The sequence below is a fragment of the Phaenicophaeus curvirostris genome, chromosome 20 (assembly GCF_032191515.1).
Source record: "Phaenicophaeus curvirostris isolate KB17595 chromosome 20, BPBGC_Pcur_1.0, whole genome shotgun sequence".
Lineage (NCBI taxonomy): Eukaryota > Metazoa > Chordata > Aves > Cuculiformes > Cuculidae > Phaenicophaeus > Phaenicophaeus curvirostris.
This window is the reverse complement of record NC_091411.1, coordinates 8,131,908-8,150,127: the sequence shown is the minus strand read 5'-3', so window position 1 is coordinate 8,150,127 and position 18,220 is coordinate 8,131,908. Positions and strand designations below refer to the sequence as shown.

The 18,220-nt window shown below is 43.6% G+C and overlaps 1 protein-coding gene across 2 annotated transcripts in view; it reads right to left on the bottom strand.

The window, feature by feature from the left end:
* Positions 1 to 2,646: 2,646 nt before the first annotated feature.
* The window catches only part of NUP214 (nucleoporin 214), a 42,945-nt gene continuing 27,371 nt past the window's right edge, over positions 2,647 to 18,220 (bottom strand). The window contains exons 28-36 of one of the 2 annotated variants that reach the window (XM_069873174.1): positions 18,023 to 18,096; positions 14,486 to 16,252; positions 12,920 to 12,990; positions 12,296 to 12,446; positions 10,801 to 10,950; positions 7,950 to 8,121; positions 5,360 to 5,502; positions 4,605 to 4,629; positions 2,647 to 3,924 (exon numbers count right to left, since the gene is read on the bottom strand). In XM_069873174.1, the coding sequence (XP_069729275.1) occupies positions 3,891 to 3,924; positions 4,605 to 4,629; positions 5,360 to 5,502; positions 7,950 to 8,121; positions 10,801 to 10,950; positions 12,296 to 12,446; positions 12,920 to 12,990; positions 14,486 to 16,252; positions 18,023 to 18,096 (2,587 nt within the window). In that variant the 3' untranslated portion in view covers positions 2,647 to 3,890. The remainder of the gene's footprint in view (positions 3,925 to 4,604; positions 4,630 to 5,359; positions 5,503 to 7,949; positions 8,122 to 10,800; positions 10,951 to 12,295; positions 12,447 to 12,919; positions 12,991 to 14,485; positions 16,253 to 18,022; positions 18,097 to 18,220) is intronic. The other variant, XM_069873175.1, reaches the window with a different exon arrangement.

Below are 18,220 nucleotides of genomic sequence, written 5' to 3'. Positions count from 1 at the left end.
GTATCTTATGTTCAAGGAAAGGCACGAGTTCAGATAGAGGCGCTGGCAGCACAGAGCGTGCCTGTGTACGATAAAGGCACGTACAGAGAAGTCCCAGCTCTGCAGCGGCAGCCACAGACACATCTGCAAGAAGGAGACAGCTGAAAGTCGCAGGATAACAAAGTGGGGTTGGTGCGAGACAGGAAAGGTGCCGAGTGCAACCACGGGGCCCTCGGGAGCCGAGGCAGAAAGGCACGGACACACATGGCTGTGCAGAGCCAAAACCCACACCAACGCATCCAAGCTCAGCCCTCAGCAAGGAAGAGTTGGGCTTTCCGCAAGACCCCGGAGCTCGCTGCTGCTGCAAGAGGGAGGAAGGACAGGGCTGCTCATCCCCACCGAGCTGCAGCCTGAGGGATTCGACGTGACATTTATCTAGGAACAAAAACACCCTTGGCACTACTGCACACACGCACACACACACTCCTGCCAAAGCTTCATGCAGGATTATTTTTCCTTGCAAGCAATGCTGAAAGCAACGCACAAGGGCAGGACACATGAAAACTAAGAAGGGATAAATGTCACGTCAGCCTCTGGGGCTGCCAAGACAGGGACATGGACATGGGCTGGCAGGGCCAAGGGAGGCAGCTCCACGCTTCCACCATCCCTCACAAGTGTCTCAAGACTTGCCACATGCACGAGCTCGTGGGTGAGGCTGATCAGCCCATCCCGAGCAGGACAGTCACGTCAAACACATTTGGTTTCTCCCAGAGCATCACCAAGGTTTCGGTCAGCACGTCAGCTCTGCCCTTGCACTGCTCAGGCCACGAGGGACAGGGCAAACCAACGCATAGAACAGGATAATTTCAGTTGCGATCCCTCCCCAGCTCAACAGCGAGGTGACACCACCAGCATTTGCCCTCTGGTTACCTCTCTGCACCACAGAAAAGCCAAAGAATTGGTGTCCTCCCCTCCCAGAGAACAGATCCAGGTGGATGGGTACAGCCGGTAGCATCTGTACTCCAAGACACATCTGTATTCTGGAAAACCAAGCTTTATACAGTAAAAACTTCTAAACCAGGAAATTATTCAATTTCTGTGCCTCTCTGTGATGAAACAAGATTCTACCCCTTTCCAGGACGCAGAAATCCCCTCCCTGGGTCTGGGGAGACCCTCGCTATGCCTCAGGCTCCCCTCTGCCCACCCTCATTAGTGCTCTGCCACAAGTGAGCATCACCAGCACACAGCTTTCCACTGCCTCAAGGCCACAGCGTAGTCTCCAGGGAGGGGAAAAAAAGGATGTTCTTTCATTACTGATAATTAAGGATCCACTTTTGATAAAAAGCCCTGGAAGATTTCTTCTCATACTGAAACGGCAGGGATAAAAACAAGGCACAACCACGTTAGCACAGACAAAACAATAAGCTCCTTCGGAGTAGGGGAAAGGTTGCTATTAGTTATTTGTGGATTAACCAGCACAGACAACACAATTAATGAAACGAGGGTCCCAAACCCCGTAGTCCTTGGCTTCTTTACCTGGTCTGCCAAGGTGGCTTTATTCCTTGGTGGACATCTGTCCGTTAAACACTGGGCAGAGGCCACGAGATCACAGGCCACCCAACAGAGATTACAGACTAGAACAGTGCCACATGCACTTGCCAAGCCCTTGAGTCATCTAATAAAAATGCTGCTTTTTCCAAGTTGACTTTGCTACGTTCTGTGCATGTTCCTGTAGGCTTGTGGTCACGATCAGCCTCTTTACGCTCCTCAGCTCCTCCAGCAGCTACTATGGAAACCAGGAGCAGCACCTGTTTCTCAAGGGCAGATAGTTCAGGGGCTTGGGTTTTCAGCCCCAATTTTGGAAGCGTTGCAAGAAAATGCGTGTTCAGTCAGAATCTGGAAGAATCTGTACAGCCCTTCACTTGCCGAGGGTAAAGGAGTTAAACAGGTACCAAGCAGCACAGCAGGGACAACACCCAACTGCTCCCATCATTCCAAAAAAGAAACTTTAAATGGCTCAGCATGCCAACATCGCATTCTTACCAAGCCAATCTTCTCCATAGCAAGAAGTTTATTAGCTATCTGGGGGAGCACAGCTGATAGGGCCTTGCTAGGAGGTGTCGCATGCCACAGCGAGGGGAGATTAACGCAAAGAATTTAAGGTCAATGGTTTGGGCCAGCTGCTATTTATAAAGAGGAAGGAAAGCAGAACAGCAGTATCACCTCTAGACTTTAAGAGATGTTGGATAGTCAAGGAGAACACACTGGGAGGGGACACTTCAACCTATCTCCAAACCAGCAAATTTCAGGAAACCTTCTCTGCTATGGTCCCAGGATCACTAGCACTCCCTCTCTCTTCTGCTAGGGGAAAGGGAGGTTTTGAGCAAACCCCTGTCACTAACATGACATGTGGAGTTCAGAAATGCAGGGCATCTGTAAAAGTCTTACAGCCTGTAGCCTTGCAAAACCTCTCGACATTTAAAAATACACCCTCCTCTACACTATATTCCCCATTCCTCAGTCATCTTTCTTTGTAAAAGGAACCTACCTCACATCGTTCCCAGGTGCTGAAAGGAAGGATGCTTTCCGCAACTAGGACAGGAGTTAGGTTGAATGCTAACTTTTTAGGTTGACTTAAAAAAAAAAAAAGGCAATTTCTTCAGGAACTCTTGATAGATACAAGTCTTTAGTTTATAACATTGCATTTGAAACAAGCAGTCATCAACTATTTACAATTCCAAAAAGAGACCACATGCCTCTTCACCAACCAAAACAGAAAATGACACTTGTCATGGTAAAAAAAAAAAAGAAACAAAAGAAAAACACATCAGAATGCTTCTGCTGAAAATAGGAAAAGCAGAAGTACCCCAGAATGTCCTAATAGGACCAACAAAATAAAACTATCCAGTCTGCATGTGTTCAACTAATACAGCAGCTGTTATTTCAAATGCACTTTTTCACAGAGCAACAAAACCCCATTACATCATTTAGAGGTTTCATGGAGGTCAGACGCATCAGATAGAAAAAAGTGTTTGCCCAGAATGCCTCAGGGCACTCTTTAAAACATTCACTCAGTATGTTCAAGTAGAAACATAGGAGAATTTCACAAATGTTATTGACTAAAGCTCAGAGCTACAGGGAGAAAGTACAATTTCATAGATGTTAGGAAAAATGTAGTTGACAGTAGAATCCAACGGCCAAAGCCATATAAGCTGCAAAATCACTAATGCCTCTGGATGGAGGTCACACTTCCTCAGTCAAGGGCCAAAAGTTTTCCCTATAACCTGAGTTCCATTCTTTTCCATTCTTGGAGTTCTGTAAAATATACAGAAAGGTAAAAATAGGAAAGCTTTTACTTCCCACCTCTTTGCTGAATGCCACTGCCATGGGAACGTGCTCTGCACGCTGCCAGCTGCTTCTCAGATAATTTCCTATTTCTCCTCTAAGCCTCTTGTTCACACATGACTCAGTTTTAGCACTTCACTGAGATAAGCATGTGCCCCATCCTATACTTAAAATTAGCAGGGCAAACTTCAGCCCCCTTCTTCAGGGCCCAGGATAATCAGTCATTCTCCTCAATGAAAAACATGCTGGGTTATATCAGCAGCCAACCTGAGCTACTCCCTTGTCCAGGCAAGGGATGATCTGGTACGGTGTTGGTAACCACAGCATACATCCATTTCTTCTACATCCAGGGAGATAAACCCTTCCAACACAAAAAACCAAACACAGATAAAATAGTTTAATATGGGGCGAAAACAAGTGTTGCATAAAAATAAGCAAAATCTTTTTCTTAAAAAAAAAAGTCTGAGAACTGTATTTGAAAGAAAAGCTGTTTGGATATTGATTGTGTAGGTGACTCCTGAACACAGCAGCTACAGCACAGTTCTACAAGAGCACTCCGGATGTTCTTAGCTTCTCCATCCACTAAATCCAGAGGAAGACCTGTGGAGCAAGAATGAAAACAAAAACACAGCAATGATGACTAGAGTTTCCCTCAGCTAGTATTAATTCAGCAGATCTCTCAAACAAACTTCCCACCTCCATAGTGTGAGAAGCTTATTATGGGAACGCATTGGCATTTCCAGCATCTTTTACCTGAAGCTGCATCAACACATAGTAACCAGATAGAATTATGCTTATTCTAGAGCTTATCTGGAGAGACACATGCTTACTCTACTTGACTAAGTTCAAGGAACTTGCTGAAAGTAATCCAGCAAGCCAGAAGCAGGGTGGATGACAGTTGACCTCAGCTCTTCGCCCCACCTTTAAGTCATCATCTCAGTTCGGCCAGAAAAGTACACATTTATTTCATTCCTTGTTTCAAGCTGATAAATGGAGTGGATACTTGATTCACACACACAGCTTGAGCACACGCATCATGTGCCCGAGAGGTGGAGAAAGAGCATGATCTGACTGAAAATCCTCTTATATCAAAGATCAACATCACTGGAAAGCACATATTCAGAGCCTGGACTGGGAGCTCTATGCAGTGCCACTAAAAACAAAATCAGAACTAGTATGTTACTGCTACTTTCAAAGCTCGCTCTTGTAAACCATTCAACTCTTCTATTCTGGTTCTATTTGTATTTTTAACAAAGAGTTAGTCATAAAATGGTACTTACGTGTTAGATGATCCAAAACCAAACCCTGAAACAAATGCAAGATAAGAGAATTAATTGTTAAAAGGTAACAGAAATGCATAAGATTTGTAGTAAATGTCCCCTCCCACACACAGCCTGAAAAACATTTCTTTCCTGCCTTAGGCTAGGGAGAGAGAGCTGGGCAAACAATGAAAGTCAAATCTCCATCTAGAAGAAAAGCGACTTGCCTTGGTTCCTAAGAGGGTTTTGCTTTCACTGCTAATCAGCTAGGTCTGTTCGTTAGCAGTAATAGCACACATTATGCCTGGTTTATTCACTTCTCTGTAAAAGAGAGGGCTGCTTTCTGAAGATGGAGTTCATGCCTAATGTGAGGCAGTGGTGACGAACAGGCCACCAGTGAACGTACCCTCTCTCAAGGCTCTGTTCTCAGCCCTGTGTAAATCACAGCAGCTTCACTGAATTAGATCAGTGGCTACATGTTATTTCTCAATATTTTCCTTTAAGAAGGAACAACTCCACAAAAAGGAGTGAAAAGCAGTAATCTGAGGAGGTGTGCAGAAGATGACTGATTCATTGCCATGTCACACAGCAAATCAGTGATGGAATTATGAGCTGAAGTCTGAGAAGATGCTACACCTCACCCTGCAGCTCGATTCTCCAGGCCACGGTGCCTTCCCTATAGCAGTTTCTGACAGGGAATTGGAGTCACACCTGAGTTCCAGTGAAAACTGGAGACATGAGGCCCATTAGGGTCATTATATTTTAGCTTCTCCTACCTCCTCCAGTTGTCCCGAAAGCCGAGAATCCACTGTTTTGTGTGCCGAAACTGGTACCCTGTTGTGACAGTGATCCAAATGTTGGGGTATTTTGATTTGCTAGTGTGCCAAATGACGCTGTATTGTTACTGGTACCACCGAACCTGCAGTAAAAAGAGAAAATTTGTGTTTGCAAGCATGTTCTCACTTACACTGGAAGTTTGAGCACAAAACGGAGCCCAGACACAGAACCCAGACTCCCAGCTTTCAGACAGTAACTTACCCACTGCCCATATAAACCTTTGAGTTCTCAATTCCTTTATCTCCCCAGCCCATTTTTAACCACACACAGTTCCAGGACTTTCCTAAAGATCTGCACCTACCTGGCACTTCTCGTGGCCACTTTTGGATTACTTCCCTAATTGCTTTTGGGGACTGAAATAAGAAATACATTTATATATATGGAAATAGGTCTCCTGCTCCATCCAACCAGGCACCGTAGAGCTATCAGCACAAAACACTAAAGAGACCATGGAACACATCACAGTCCTCTGCTCCCCCCATACACTTCTGCCAATTCTGAATGTAAGGGGTGTACTTCAAAAAGGAGCTTCAAGTGTTTCTCCAACTTAAACTGGGCAAAATGCAGGCACAATATTTTAAAATTACAAGCTCTGCTAAAGCTCTGCAAGTGCACAATGTTATTGGTATTAGCCCAGCACCAGCCCTGAGCAGACATTGGCCAAGTCAAATTGTGTGCCAGCCTTTCAAGGCTGTGCCTCGCACTCGCTCCTGTCATTTCTGACTTAAAATATGAACTGACAGCACGTTAACCCACCTCTCCATCCACCCAGATCTAGTAGACTTAAAAAATAAAAAAACCAAACCCCACATCAAAACGTATCTCTCCAGATAAAAGATAACCCTTGTAGCAGTGTGACAAGCAATTCATCTGGTAAAGGACAACATCACCTCTCCTACCCCAGACGCTGCCAACTGTACCCATGACTTCGATATGCAGTATTAGATATAACAGATAGTTCAGTGACTTCGTGTCTTTGGCCCTGCAAACCACCCCTTGTGCCTCTGGTTCGCCTCCTGACCTATGTACCTTGCAGACAACTTCAGCTCAGAACCACAAATATGGTTTTCTCAGCAAGGGCAGAACAGGTTTTGTAGTTCTCTTTTAAAAAAAGAGGCCAGATGAAGTGACGTGTTTGGGAACAAGGGGTTTGTACAGTGCTCCATCTCCTCAGGATTATGCCAGCAAACACAATTCGTGTCTACCCAGTGAGATGAAGCGGTGGCAAAAATAGCAACAAGGAAATCTGTGGTTCAAACTGCTTCTTTCAGTTGCAACTACAAGAACACACCTGCTGAAAAATGCTAAGCAGTGTGAGCAGAGAAACAGCTTAAACTGCAGAGAAACAGCTTAAACTACAGAGAGGGTTTTTTTAAATGAGTAAAAGCCATGAGATACAGTCATTGCCTGGTAACAATTTAATCAAACGTATCTTGCCCAGATTTTCAGGTCTTTTGTAAAGCTCCTATACAAAACAGAATTGAGGGCACTTGAGGTTAGTTTATGAAAGCAAAACAATATTTGCTCACAAGCAGTCTGAAGTGCAGACTTTCAAGAAGTACAGTGATACCCACGTTATTTATCAAGTGATGCAGATTTTTCAGAACTGATGCGGCAATGAACCACTCACATTTAGGTTAGCAGGGTGTTCTCAGGAACCTGGAGCTAATACCACACAACAGACTGGCGAGTAACTTCTCTGGAACTGGGATTTTCAAAGTTTCACTTTTCACCGAAAGGCAGAAAGGAAGTCTTGCAAAGATGCTACATTATGGTGCAGAATTAAACTATCGCTCAAAATGTTGCGGTGCGATTTGGAGTTTCAAAGCTGCCTGGGAATTCTGCACAGTTTTAAAGGTTTTAAAAGCAAGCCCAAATTTCTCAGGCAGCTAGGACACTATTAGACTGAGCCTGCACCTTTCTAAGAGAAGAAACTCTCAGAACTTCCTACTGAATTATCCTTCCTAAGTCTGCAGACTCCATCTTATCTTTAAGCTTCCAACATTATCACTGAGTGCATCCAGCTTCAGGACAAAATCCTGCAGTACAAGTGCAAACTGAATGCTCATTAGCATTTCTAGCCCAAATCCAACAAGCAGGTAAGGTGGCTAGACAGAGTCACAGATAATGATATTTACTGTTTTCTTTGCTAGGCCTGGTTTGTAGGTCCAGATTTGAACTTATTAAGTGTGCACACAGAACATTCTCCTGCATTCCCTTAGACTCCTGCAAGATGACTCACACTTCCCCCCCACCGCAATCTCTAAAGCTAAATACTTAACATGGCAATTTCAGCATTAAAATTGGATCACACATACTCTTTCCCTCTGGGGTTAAAAAGTTTGGTTTATGCATATTTTTCTTATTTTTGAAAAACAACCAAACAGCCACACAACCAACCAAGGACACTCAGCACTTACAAACAATCACAGAGCACATTCTTTACATTTATGCTCAGTTATATCTGCGTTACAGTTTGTGTCATGCAAGAATCTTGCTTTCCCAAACCCTGGCCCCTAGTTGTCTTACCCAAATCCTCCAGCGCTGGCTGCTGCTGTACCCTCGCCGAACACTTTGCCTCCCGTTGAGCCCAGAGGGCTTGAAAAGGTTGGGGCTGAACCGAATGCTGGCACCCCTCCGAACCCAGGGGATCCCCCGAAAGTGGGAGGGCTGCCAAACACTGGAGCAGCACCGAAGCCACCTGAGCAAAACAGAGGCAAAAAAAGGGGACAAGAACATCACATAAACGATAATGCAGAAAGAGAAACGAAAAACTAAATTTCCAAGTAGACAATCTCCATAATGGGACTGTTCAGCTTATACGGACACAACATTATTTATAAAACTAACTGCCACAAAGCTTCCAAACTGACAGGAATGTCGTTACAAAAGACATGGATGAAAAACTACAACTGAATTAAGAGACTAATCAGAAGAAAATCACATTCTGGGTGATTCGAGTGCAAGATCAGCTCAATCCCCAGAGCTGTACTAAAGGGTGATAATATATCATTTATGCTTGCACGCAGTGAAGGAATCTCTACTTGCTTTATACAAAAAAAGACCAGTATTTAAGTTATGATATAGGAAGCATGCACAATAATAAAATTACAGTAAAAATACCTACAGCAGGGGATAGACTGATGCTTTTGTTATCAGAAAAAAAGCTTAACATACGCAATCAGCTCTAAACCAAAGCTCTGCTCATCACCATTTAAACAAGGTCCTATCCAAAGGAAGTGCACGTAACACTGCAGAATGAAGTCACCTGCACAGGTCAGCTTTGTGAACATTCAACTGCTGTGTTTTGCTCACAGTGTTTTATCCTGGCTCCTAATCTACATATACAAGTGTCCTGAGGACAGAACTTGATGCACCTAAGTTCTTAAACTAGAACTCCTCCACAATGCAATGGGCAAGTCTCCCTCAGCTCTTAAAATTGGAGAATCAAGCTTGGTTTTGAGGTGCTCCAGAAAAGCAAAAAGATTCAGGAGGCAGCGTATTACCTAATCCTGGTTTAAGTGGTGGAAACCAAGACGCAATGATTAAATGCCAGGACAGTGGAACTGCACAACTCCTGCAGGCAATCAAGAACTGAGCTCTGCTCTTGGCAATTTCTGTTCAGGCCTCAGCTGCCTTCTGCAGCTCTGAATGGACTTCTACCCAGATTATTTTATTCAATCTTCATCTGCAGATATTATTGGCCTGTCTCTAATTGACACTGTGGAACGTGAAAGACACCTACTCTTTTGTTTGACTAGGGATGAACACTGGGATATCGCCACACATTTTAATACCCTGGGTCCTGGGTGAAATTCCAGTCCCTGTCAAGCTAATGGGATACTGTTTGGCTGTAAACACAAAAGGTCTGGAAAAAATAAATGCTAGGTCTGAATTATTTAAACACAGATCAGCTATCTTGTTACCTCTGTGTCTAGGAAGTTACAGCATTTATCACAGGGGCTGAAGCTTTGCTCAGCATACTCTCTCTTTTGCAATACATATTAACAAATAGTGGAGAAAGCAAAGTGAAACCAGGGCAAATGGGATTCAAATCAAGTAAACCCCAGCACTGCAGCTGGGAGAAGAAGATGCATCATTCATTTCAGTATAACCACAGGAGGGATGGATCTGAGGGACTCTGTAAGTGGATGCGCCTTCTACAGAAATATCTCGAAAAATCTATCTCAAGAAGAATTTTGAAACCAATCAAAAGCAAGGAAAGAGTCATCGAGTGAATAAAAGAAGAACTTCATTCTGCAATGTCCCTCTCCTCCTCTAGCAAAAATAACAGATGGGAAGCATGCCTGAGTTAAACTCGGTCCACCCTCAAGCAGTATGAAATACTCAAGAGACACCTTACAAATGGCTGCTGGATTCAACAGCAGCATCATTATGCTCTCAGCCACTTCACAAACATAAAAGCACAGCTCCTGTCAAAGCCAAGTACTTCCTCTCAAGTACTGCTTCTCCAGTGGTGGCTCTTGAGCATCATTATCTCAAGACAACTTCAAGAATGACCAAGCCTCCCCAATTTCCCTGAGTGATGAAGCTTCAGTAGACACACTTGGAGCAGAACACCAATTCTCATCAGCGTTCTCTGCAAGAATGGTCTATGGATAAAGGAGAAAAGCTTTGCTCTGCTTGAATGGTCTCCATTTTTGCCTGGTAATTAATAAAATGAACGTTTTGCCATTCAGTTCCAACGAACATATGGCAGTCACCTCTACTTTTGTAGCTGGCTCTTTGGGCAGATGACAGTAAATAATAAAAAAGGGATTTTGTGAAATTTCCAATACTTGATTTAATTAACTCAATCAACAGAGAACAACTCAACTACAGAATAAAGGGATGACGACAGGTCAGACTGATTCCAAGAGAGAAGAGCCCGAGGCATGTCTGATATGAATTTTACGAGGCAGCTTTCCCACTGTAGACACCTGTGCATTCATTCACATGAAGAAATGGGGACAAAAAGGGTTACAGAACCCAGAGTGAAGTTTGTTAGACAATATTCCAAGGAAACATCTAAAATAGGAAAAATTTATTCCTTTCCATGTTCTGTACTCTTCATTGTATGGTACATAAGGCCAGAACTAATTCACATAGTTCTCTGCTCTTTAAGTGCAATGGGAATTTCTGGAATGAACACCTGAAAATGTAGTTTACCAGATGCTTTTTTGCACAAGGGAATGTACATCTCTGCCTTGAATTCACCAGCTGAAGTCCCATTCGCTAAGCCATTAGTTATTTATTTATTGTTCAGAGACGATTCCTATACATGCACTGAATCCAGGCTGTAGACAATTAAATGGTAGAAGAATCCTACTAAATATCTCACAGATAAACGTAGGCGTTCGTAGTGGGTGGGTTAAAGTACCTGCTTTGTTTGGACTGGAGAACCCAAAGCCTTGTGATGCCACGCTTCCACCGCCAGAGCTGAAAGTACCTGTAGGCTTCTGCTCTCCAAAAGTTGAGCTGCCAAATCCAAAGGTCTTTGCTCCGCTGTTTCCAAATAAGCTAGAAGAATCTGGGGAGATAAAGAATACTCATGAAGCTCAGACAGCATTCTATGCTACCCTTCATTAACTGGATAACAAGAAAGGGAAACCTCTTTTACTTCCCCAGCCCTAAAGCACAACATGAACACCACACCGAAAACAGCACTCTGCAGAGAGAAGCCAATTTTGCCCTGTTCTCCAGGGCTCTGTAGTTTCCACCAAGATCCATTCTGGATCTGATGGACCATCAAAAACCCTTTATTGCTGCAATCTACTAAATCACCGGGATGGATGATTTGCTTATTTGCATCCTACACCACAGTCTCTAATGGACAATCTCTCAAGTGAGAAATAACAGCAGCTATAATCATATCTCTTGACAACACAAATGACAATCCATCACAACTCAAAGATTCTCAGCTATTCTGGCGATGGCCAGTATTTCTTAACATGACTATCTGGCAGGACCTTAAAGTAGAAGACAAACTTTTCCAGCCTTACTGAGATATGACTCAAGTTTTTGTCTTTCACATGGCTACACAGATTCTTAGTGTCTGATGGCAGGACAGAGAATAACCAAAACTTCTCTCTGCTGAACCATCTGTTTTATTTCATCACAAAACCCAGTGCTGCATTAAAGGAAGACTAAATTAGCAAGGTTAGAGAACTGACCTGAACCATTAATCCAAATAGAGCATTAAAGATGTAATAAAAGAAAGAGATTTGCTCTCCCAAGACTTGAACTGCTACTTCTAGCCACTTGTAGCTCATTCTGCAGTTTTCCTTTGTTCCCTTACTTTTATTACTTAGCCAATGCTTCCCTTTCTTTAAGCTTTCTACCTGATTCACTCCACACCTTCTGCTTTCCCTCTCTGCCAAATCCACGTGACCAAATAATGAAGCAGAGCAGTAATTAAATAAAAGCCACAGTTAAGAAATCATTATGAGTTACTTGTGTGACATACACATGTATGTAACAAGTGTGGCTCTGCAACAGCTGCACACAAAAGGCATGAGAGAGCCTGCTAGTATTTCAAACTAACTGCAACAGCAGACAGTAGCGTATAGGTATCTCTGCTCAAATTTTAGAATATTACTAAGACCCGTTAGGCCAGAAAATTCAGGACTTAAGTGTTTTTAACTTGACCCTGGCAATAAAAAAAAAATCCAACTGTACACTAATAGACAGTGACTGATTCTTGCATTAACAGTTAAATCCTTTATAGACCCTGGCACAAATGAACCTGGGAGCAGCTTTAATATATTCTTAACTACTTTTCATGCTTCCTTTTGTTAGGTTGGTTGTTTGGGCAAGAAGCAACATGTGGGAGGGCTGGTTTAGCATCTATCATGTGGGCTGATTTGTTCACTTACTCTGGGAAGCTGCAGATCCAAATCCTCCACTGGAGGAACTGAAAGGGTTCTTACTGGCTGCATCCTGACTTGGCTTTCCTCCCAGACCACTGAAGAAACCTCTCCCGCCACTGCCAGATCCAAACAAGCCTCCACTGGAAGAAGATGGCTGCTAGAACACAAAATGGACAAAAGAAGGGTTTAGAAGAAGTCAAAGTAGCACATTTCCCCAAGGCCGATTTTTCTGTCTGGTCTATTCCTTCCTTGACTGTACAAGGGGGCTGAGGAACCATCAAGCAATTACCTTCCAACACATAATGCAATCAAAGTCTTTACTCTGTACCGCAGGTGAGGTTTAAGACACTTGTCCTACACCATCCACTTCCCACTTAGCATGGAAGAGAGGCAGATGGCTCTGCCTTATCTTGCATGCGATAAAATGTCTGTCTCCCCATTCCCCTTAGAAAACATGCATGCAGATGATGCTTAGGTGCCCACTACAACAGCAAATATCTTGGGTACAAACTGAGATACTTCTTACTGAGCATGTCAAATTGTATCTGATTCTTGCAATAGGTAGGGAACCCTGGACAATTCCACTGTACCTAACAGCCCATGGTTTCTACAAAAGCAATAAATACTTGCCTGGCCAAAGACAGTGCCTCCAGTATTAGCTGCTTGCCCAAACACAGAACCCGTGTTACTAGAACCAAAACCTGCCAAGAAAAGAAAGGTAAATAAACCACCAGGACCATTACTAGGGTAGAAGACAATTCAAGGAGGTGACGTTAGTCCGAAACAGGGAAAGGACAGCTCTCCCGTGCCAAAACACAGGATACAAATGTTGTTACCGAATGTATCTTGGTTGGACAAATGTAAAGCATGTGCCAACACACAAATAATAAATTCCATTGAATGTTTATCTGAAAGACATTCTCCTTTTCTCTTCAGCTAACTTAAAAACAAGCAGAAAATAAAAGTTTTTTTCACTTGCGAGACTGTTGCTAATAATATAAGAAAATTGCATTTCTGTTACCATTGCTCTAAGAATGCTGCAAATCATGAACAAGCGCTATACCATTCCAATTTCCCCTGAGTAAGGATGATCTGAGCTTTGTTACCTAAAGATTCCCACTATAGATAATGAAATGTTTTGATTAAAAAAAAGAACTCCCCATTCCATTTCCCAGTTCACTTACATGTGCATTTTGTAATAAAACTTGCATTTCTATAATCAGGAACACCTTTCTCAAGCACAGTTCACTTCCCTCAATTTAACTGATCGCTTTTACTGTAGTTAAAAATGAGCAAGCAGTTTGCCTACAGTGCCATCATTTTTAATTAAATCAGCCTAATTAGTTTTTCTTCCTTGGAAATACATGTTCGCTATTATTACTATGTATTTTTCACTTTTCCCTGGGAGATTCTGAAGATTGCACAGATAAAGCTTTGGAAAAAACCAACAATATATTGCAGCAATATGGAGAACAAAAGAAGGCTGACAGAGAAGGTTTGATCTGTGAAGTATTCAATTTAGCTGTTTAGACTGGCAGCTGATGGCCATGTTACCGCTCTATTTAATTTTCAGACGTTTCCAAATGCAAAATCAGATTTAACAGATTAATTCATTGCTAACCTACCACTTTGAGGGCTTAAAGGATTTTTTTTTTGCCATCTCAGATCACGACAGAATATTATACCTGGCTAAAAATCCTGTTGCACGTACTCAAATCAGTCCGCTGAAGGAAATGCTGCACCTGTACTCATTACCTTGATTACAGTCTCAGAGCTGCCCCAAGACCTCAGTGTAATGATTTACAACAACATCCTAGTTTGAGATCTTTTATACTATGCTGAATCCAACCTACCTATTGGGCAACACGCAGGACAATATGTAATTAAAAATTAAGTCAAGGTAGACTTGGAAGCATAAAATGAACGCAAGATTGGATTGAAAAGGCTACACTGAAGTCTATGGATGCAGAGCAAACCTTCTTTGGTCTCCAACATTAGACTCCCCCTCGCACACATGGCAGCTCCTATTCTTAAGTAAAATAAAATAAAAAAAAACCCAAAAACCATCAAAGGTCATATGGAAAAGAAAAAAAAGGCATTAAAACCCATCCTGCTTTCCCCAGGGACAGCCTGCTCTCTGTATTTCAGCCAGACAGCACCGCTGGGATATCGCATCTCCCTGAAGCTTCTTCTTACCTGAAGCTTGGCAGAAGCTGAAGCCAGCAGATGATGTTGTAGTAGTGACAGTGGCAGCACTACCAAAAACGGATCCCCCTTGGCCAAAGCCAGTGCTCTGCCCAAACACAGGAGGGCTGCTCTGTCCAAACAAGCCACCTGCCGTGCTGGCGGACGGCTGTCCAAAGGAAAAGGAGCTGGTGCTATTGGTGCTAGCTGCTGCTCCAAAAACGTTGCCGCTGCTCGAGGCTGCCGTGGAAGCTGCTGGCTGGCCAAAAGCTGGCATTGTCCCAAATCCAGACTGGCTAAAAGTAAAACCACTTGAAGCACTGCTTGCTGGTTGCCCAAAGGTGGGTGCTTGTCCAAAGGCTGGCTGACCAAAGCCCCCGGTAGTGGCGGTGCCAAAAACAGGAGCACCGAAACCTGAGGTGGCAGCCTGCGTGGTGGTGGTGGCAGTGGACAAGGTACTGGTGGTGAGCTGCCCGAATGGAGAGGATGCAGCGGTACCTGCCAGTGGTTGTCCAAAAATGGGTTGGGTGGATGGAGCGGCAGCTGTATCACCCGTAGGCTGGCTAAAGGCTGAGCCAGAAGAGCTGGAGCTTGGAGGCTGAGAGAACACCGAGGAGCCCGCAGAAGTGGGGGCAAATACAGAGGCACCGACAGCTGGGCTCGGAACACACGTAGTAATATCAGAGGTAGCAGCCAACGCACTTGTTGCTTCTGCTGGAGAGGCAATGTTTGTTGTAGAGGTGGTCACCGAGATGTTCTGATCTGGTGGGGCAGATGCAGAGACAGCAGGAGGCACTAGCGCCTTCAAATCAGTTGTGGAGGCAGGAGTAGCAATGGTATCAGCAGGAGACGCTGCCAATGTGGTGCCAGAGGCTGCAGGGACAGTGTTTCCAGCTGTGGCCTGGGGCAAAGTGGGCTCTTTAACCGAGTCCAAAAGCTGTATCTGCGGCTGTGGTGACTGTGCCACAGGAGGTGAAGACCCTGCTGTTGCAGCTTCATTTTCCGATGGCTTTTCCGACACGGACGGTAGTTTCGCATCCCCTACACTCTTACTAGAAGTTGCAGCAGGGACAGCAGTTTGTGATGAACTCAAGAAACTTCCAAATGAGAGAGATGAGGAAGCAGAAACAGTAGAAGGGGTAGAGGCGGATGTGCTTGTACCGTTTGCTTGCTGAATACCAAATGAAAAGGTGGGTTTGCTGCCACTAGAGCCTCCAAGATTAAATACCCCTGAAGACCCTGGGCTGGTTATCTGGACATTGCCAAAGAGGTTCCCTGTGGCACTGGTGCTGACAGACAGAGACGCCGTGCCAGCTGACGTGGCTGACGTTGAAGCAGTTTCTCCAGCTTTTCCTAATGACAGGGGAGCACCAAAAGTAAACCCAGAAGGTATTGTAGATGTTTTAGTTGACTGTGCTCCTGCAACACTGGTAGATGGTACTTTAGGTGTGGCCTTAGCATTATCCTCCACTTGACCAACTCGTAGTCCTGAGAAGCTCCCAAGAGTTTCCCCAGCTAGGTTGCTCTGAAACAAGTGATCTCCTGGTTTAGACGGAGGGATATCCAACTTGCCAGAGGCTGTGGTGGGAGCAGATGATGTTGTTGCTGCAGGTTTGCTTGACTGGGTGCCATCTGCTGATGAGCTACTTGCTACTAAGGTTCCTGGAGCACTTGCTGGCTTGAGGGACCCAAAAGCAAAAGTGCTTTCAGGGACTACTCCAAATTTGGAACCCCCAGGAAGCGAAAATGAATCAGGCTGAGTGGACTCTTTAGCAGGGGCTGTCAGTAAGAGAGACAGAAGTTACAAATCTATTTAGAGTATGCAAAGCTCATTTTTCATTCTTAACAACAATAGCATGCTTTGGCGCTTCACAGATTGTTAGAGAGACAGTGCTCTTGCCTCAAAACCATAAAGCCTCTAACCATCAATAACTGCCACTTTCATGTGCATTCAGGAGACAACAGTGACATTCGAAGCCTTTATGGACAGGCTTCCTGTGACAAACACTGTTGCTTTCATGCCACAGCCTCCACTTAACCATCTTTCTCGAGTACAGTTTCAGCCTTTGGCTCCTATCTCTTATTGAACAGATAAAAACATAAAAGACCATTTTCTGTTAACACCATTTTCACTCCTCCTTACCTGGTTCAGCTAAACAATTCCTGACATTCACCAGAGAACTCTGTTTAAACCAATGGCTCAGAACAGAGTTTGGGTCATAAAAATACTTTGTGGCAGGTGGAAAGTCTCCTCCAGAATCAACTCTTTCTTTACAAATTCAAATACAGACTACTGACCACTTTCTATGTGGCATGGTTTCAGCTTTGAAAGACAGGGGAAAAGCTCTCAAATGTAACTGCCAAAGCAACTCCATTTATATGATACACTACTGAAAGGTTGAGGGAGACTGGACCAGTTCTATTTGATTATCCATTTTTGAGCACTAAAGAACACAAATTCTGACTTGAAGACATTCCACTGGTGTTTGAATTATGGGTTGATATGGGCAAGGTACAGGAACTCTGCATGGAGATCAAATAATAAAGAGCAAAAGCTTCTTAGTACAGCTAGTATTATCCTTGTTTTTTCACCCTGTAAGCATATTAAGTGTATTTAAGTATATTAGTAACTGACGCTGAATAATGTAGCATTTGTTTCCTCCTGGCGCAGTGAAATTCCTTCTGTTGTTCCTCATCACCAGCTGACAGAGGCAAAGATGCTCCTGCGATTCCACAGAGCAGCATGAAGTTAACTGCCCTCACACGACTCCGTGGTTTACAAGTCTGCCTCCTGCACCTCCCACTCCTCCTTTAATCAGTGTTATTTACCTAAGCTTTTACGTTAACTGAATTTTCAAGTTGTAAGCCAAGTTCTCTCTGCTTAACATCAACAGAACAGCATTAACATCACTGCTGTGGCTGTGATGGTCTAAGGATTTAAGCAAGCCAAGATTTGTAAGAAGAGGGGATATCTCTTATTAGAGAAATCAATAATGCTGCAGGCGAGGTTTTGACCATATGATCTCCTTTGCAAGACTGAATTCAGGGGCAGAAAACTTCAAGACTATTATCAAGCAGATGTATAATTCCCCTTTTTCCAGGCTGGTTAAATATGATCTATGAAATGGAAAGGCAGCCTATATAGTCAACTCTATTTTAGAAGCAACACAAAGCCATCACAAGCGTTCTCCTCTCATTACTAAATGCTCACTCCACTTAATGACAGCTTTCTGGGTCAGACCACCTCAACAACTTAAAAATCTACAGATTAAAGACAGCAGAGGAAATGACTACAGATATTACCCTTTACATAAACCAGTGCCTTCTAGATGTTCTTGGCAGCAAATATTTCACTTACTTTAAATTGAAAGGCAGGTGGCCTAGATTTCTGTGCATTACAGGGATTAATCCAGCATACATATATAATGGTATTGCAGCTACCACAATTTTAATAATAGAACTGCAACATAAAACAAGAACCACATGAATTAGGAAGAGTAAGCGTTCTCTTAGCAGGGAAGACATGTTTGCACATTTTTCCAAACTAACCTTGCGAAGAAGGCAGGCTGGGCAGCGCTGGTGATGAAGCAGATGATGTGACAACACCAAAATTAAATCCAGACCTAAAAAGAGAAAAAGGAAATAACACTTTTGCTCAAAGTGTGGAACCATCCAACCCCCTGATTAACACAATTTGGAGATTCAGATGTCCCGTACAGTTTTACACAAAGTCAAGTACATACACAG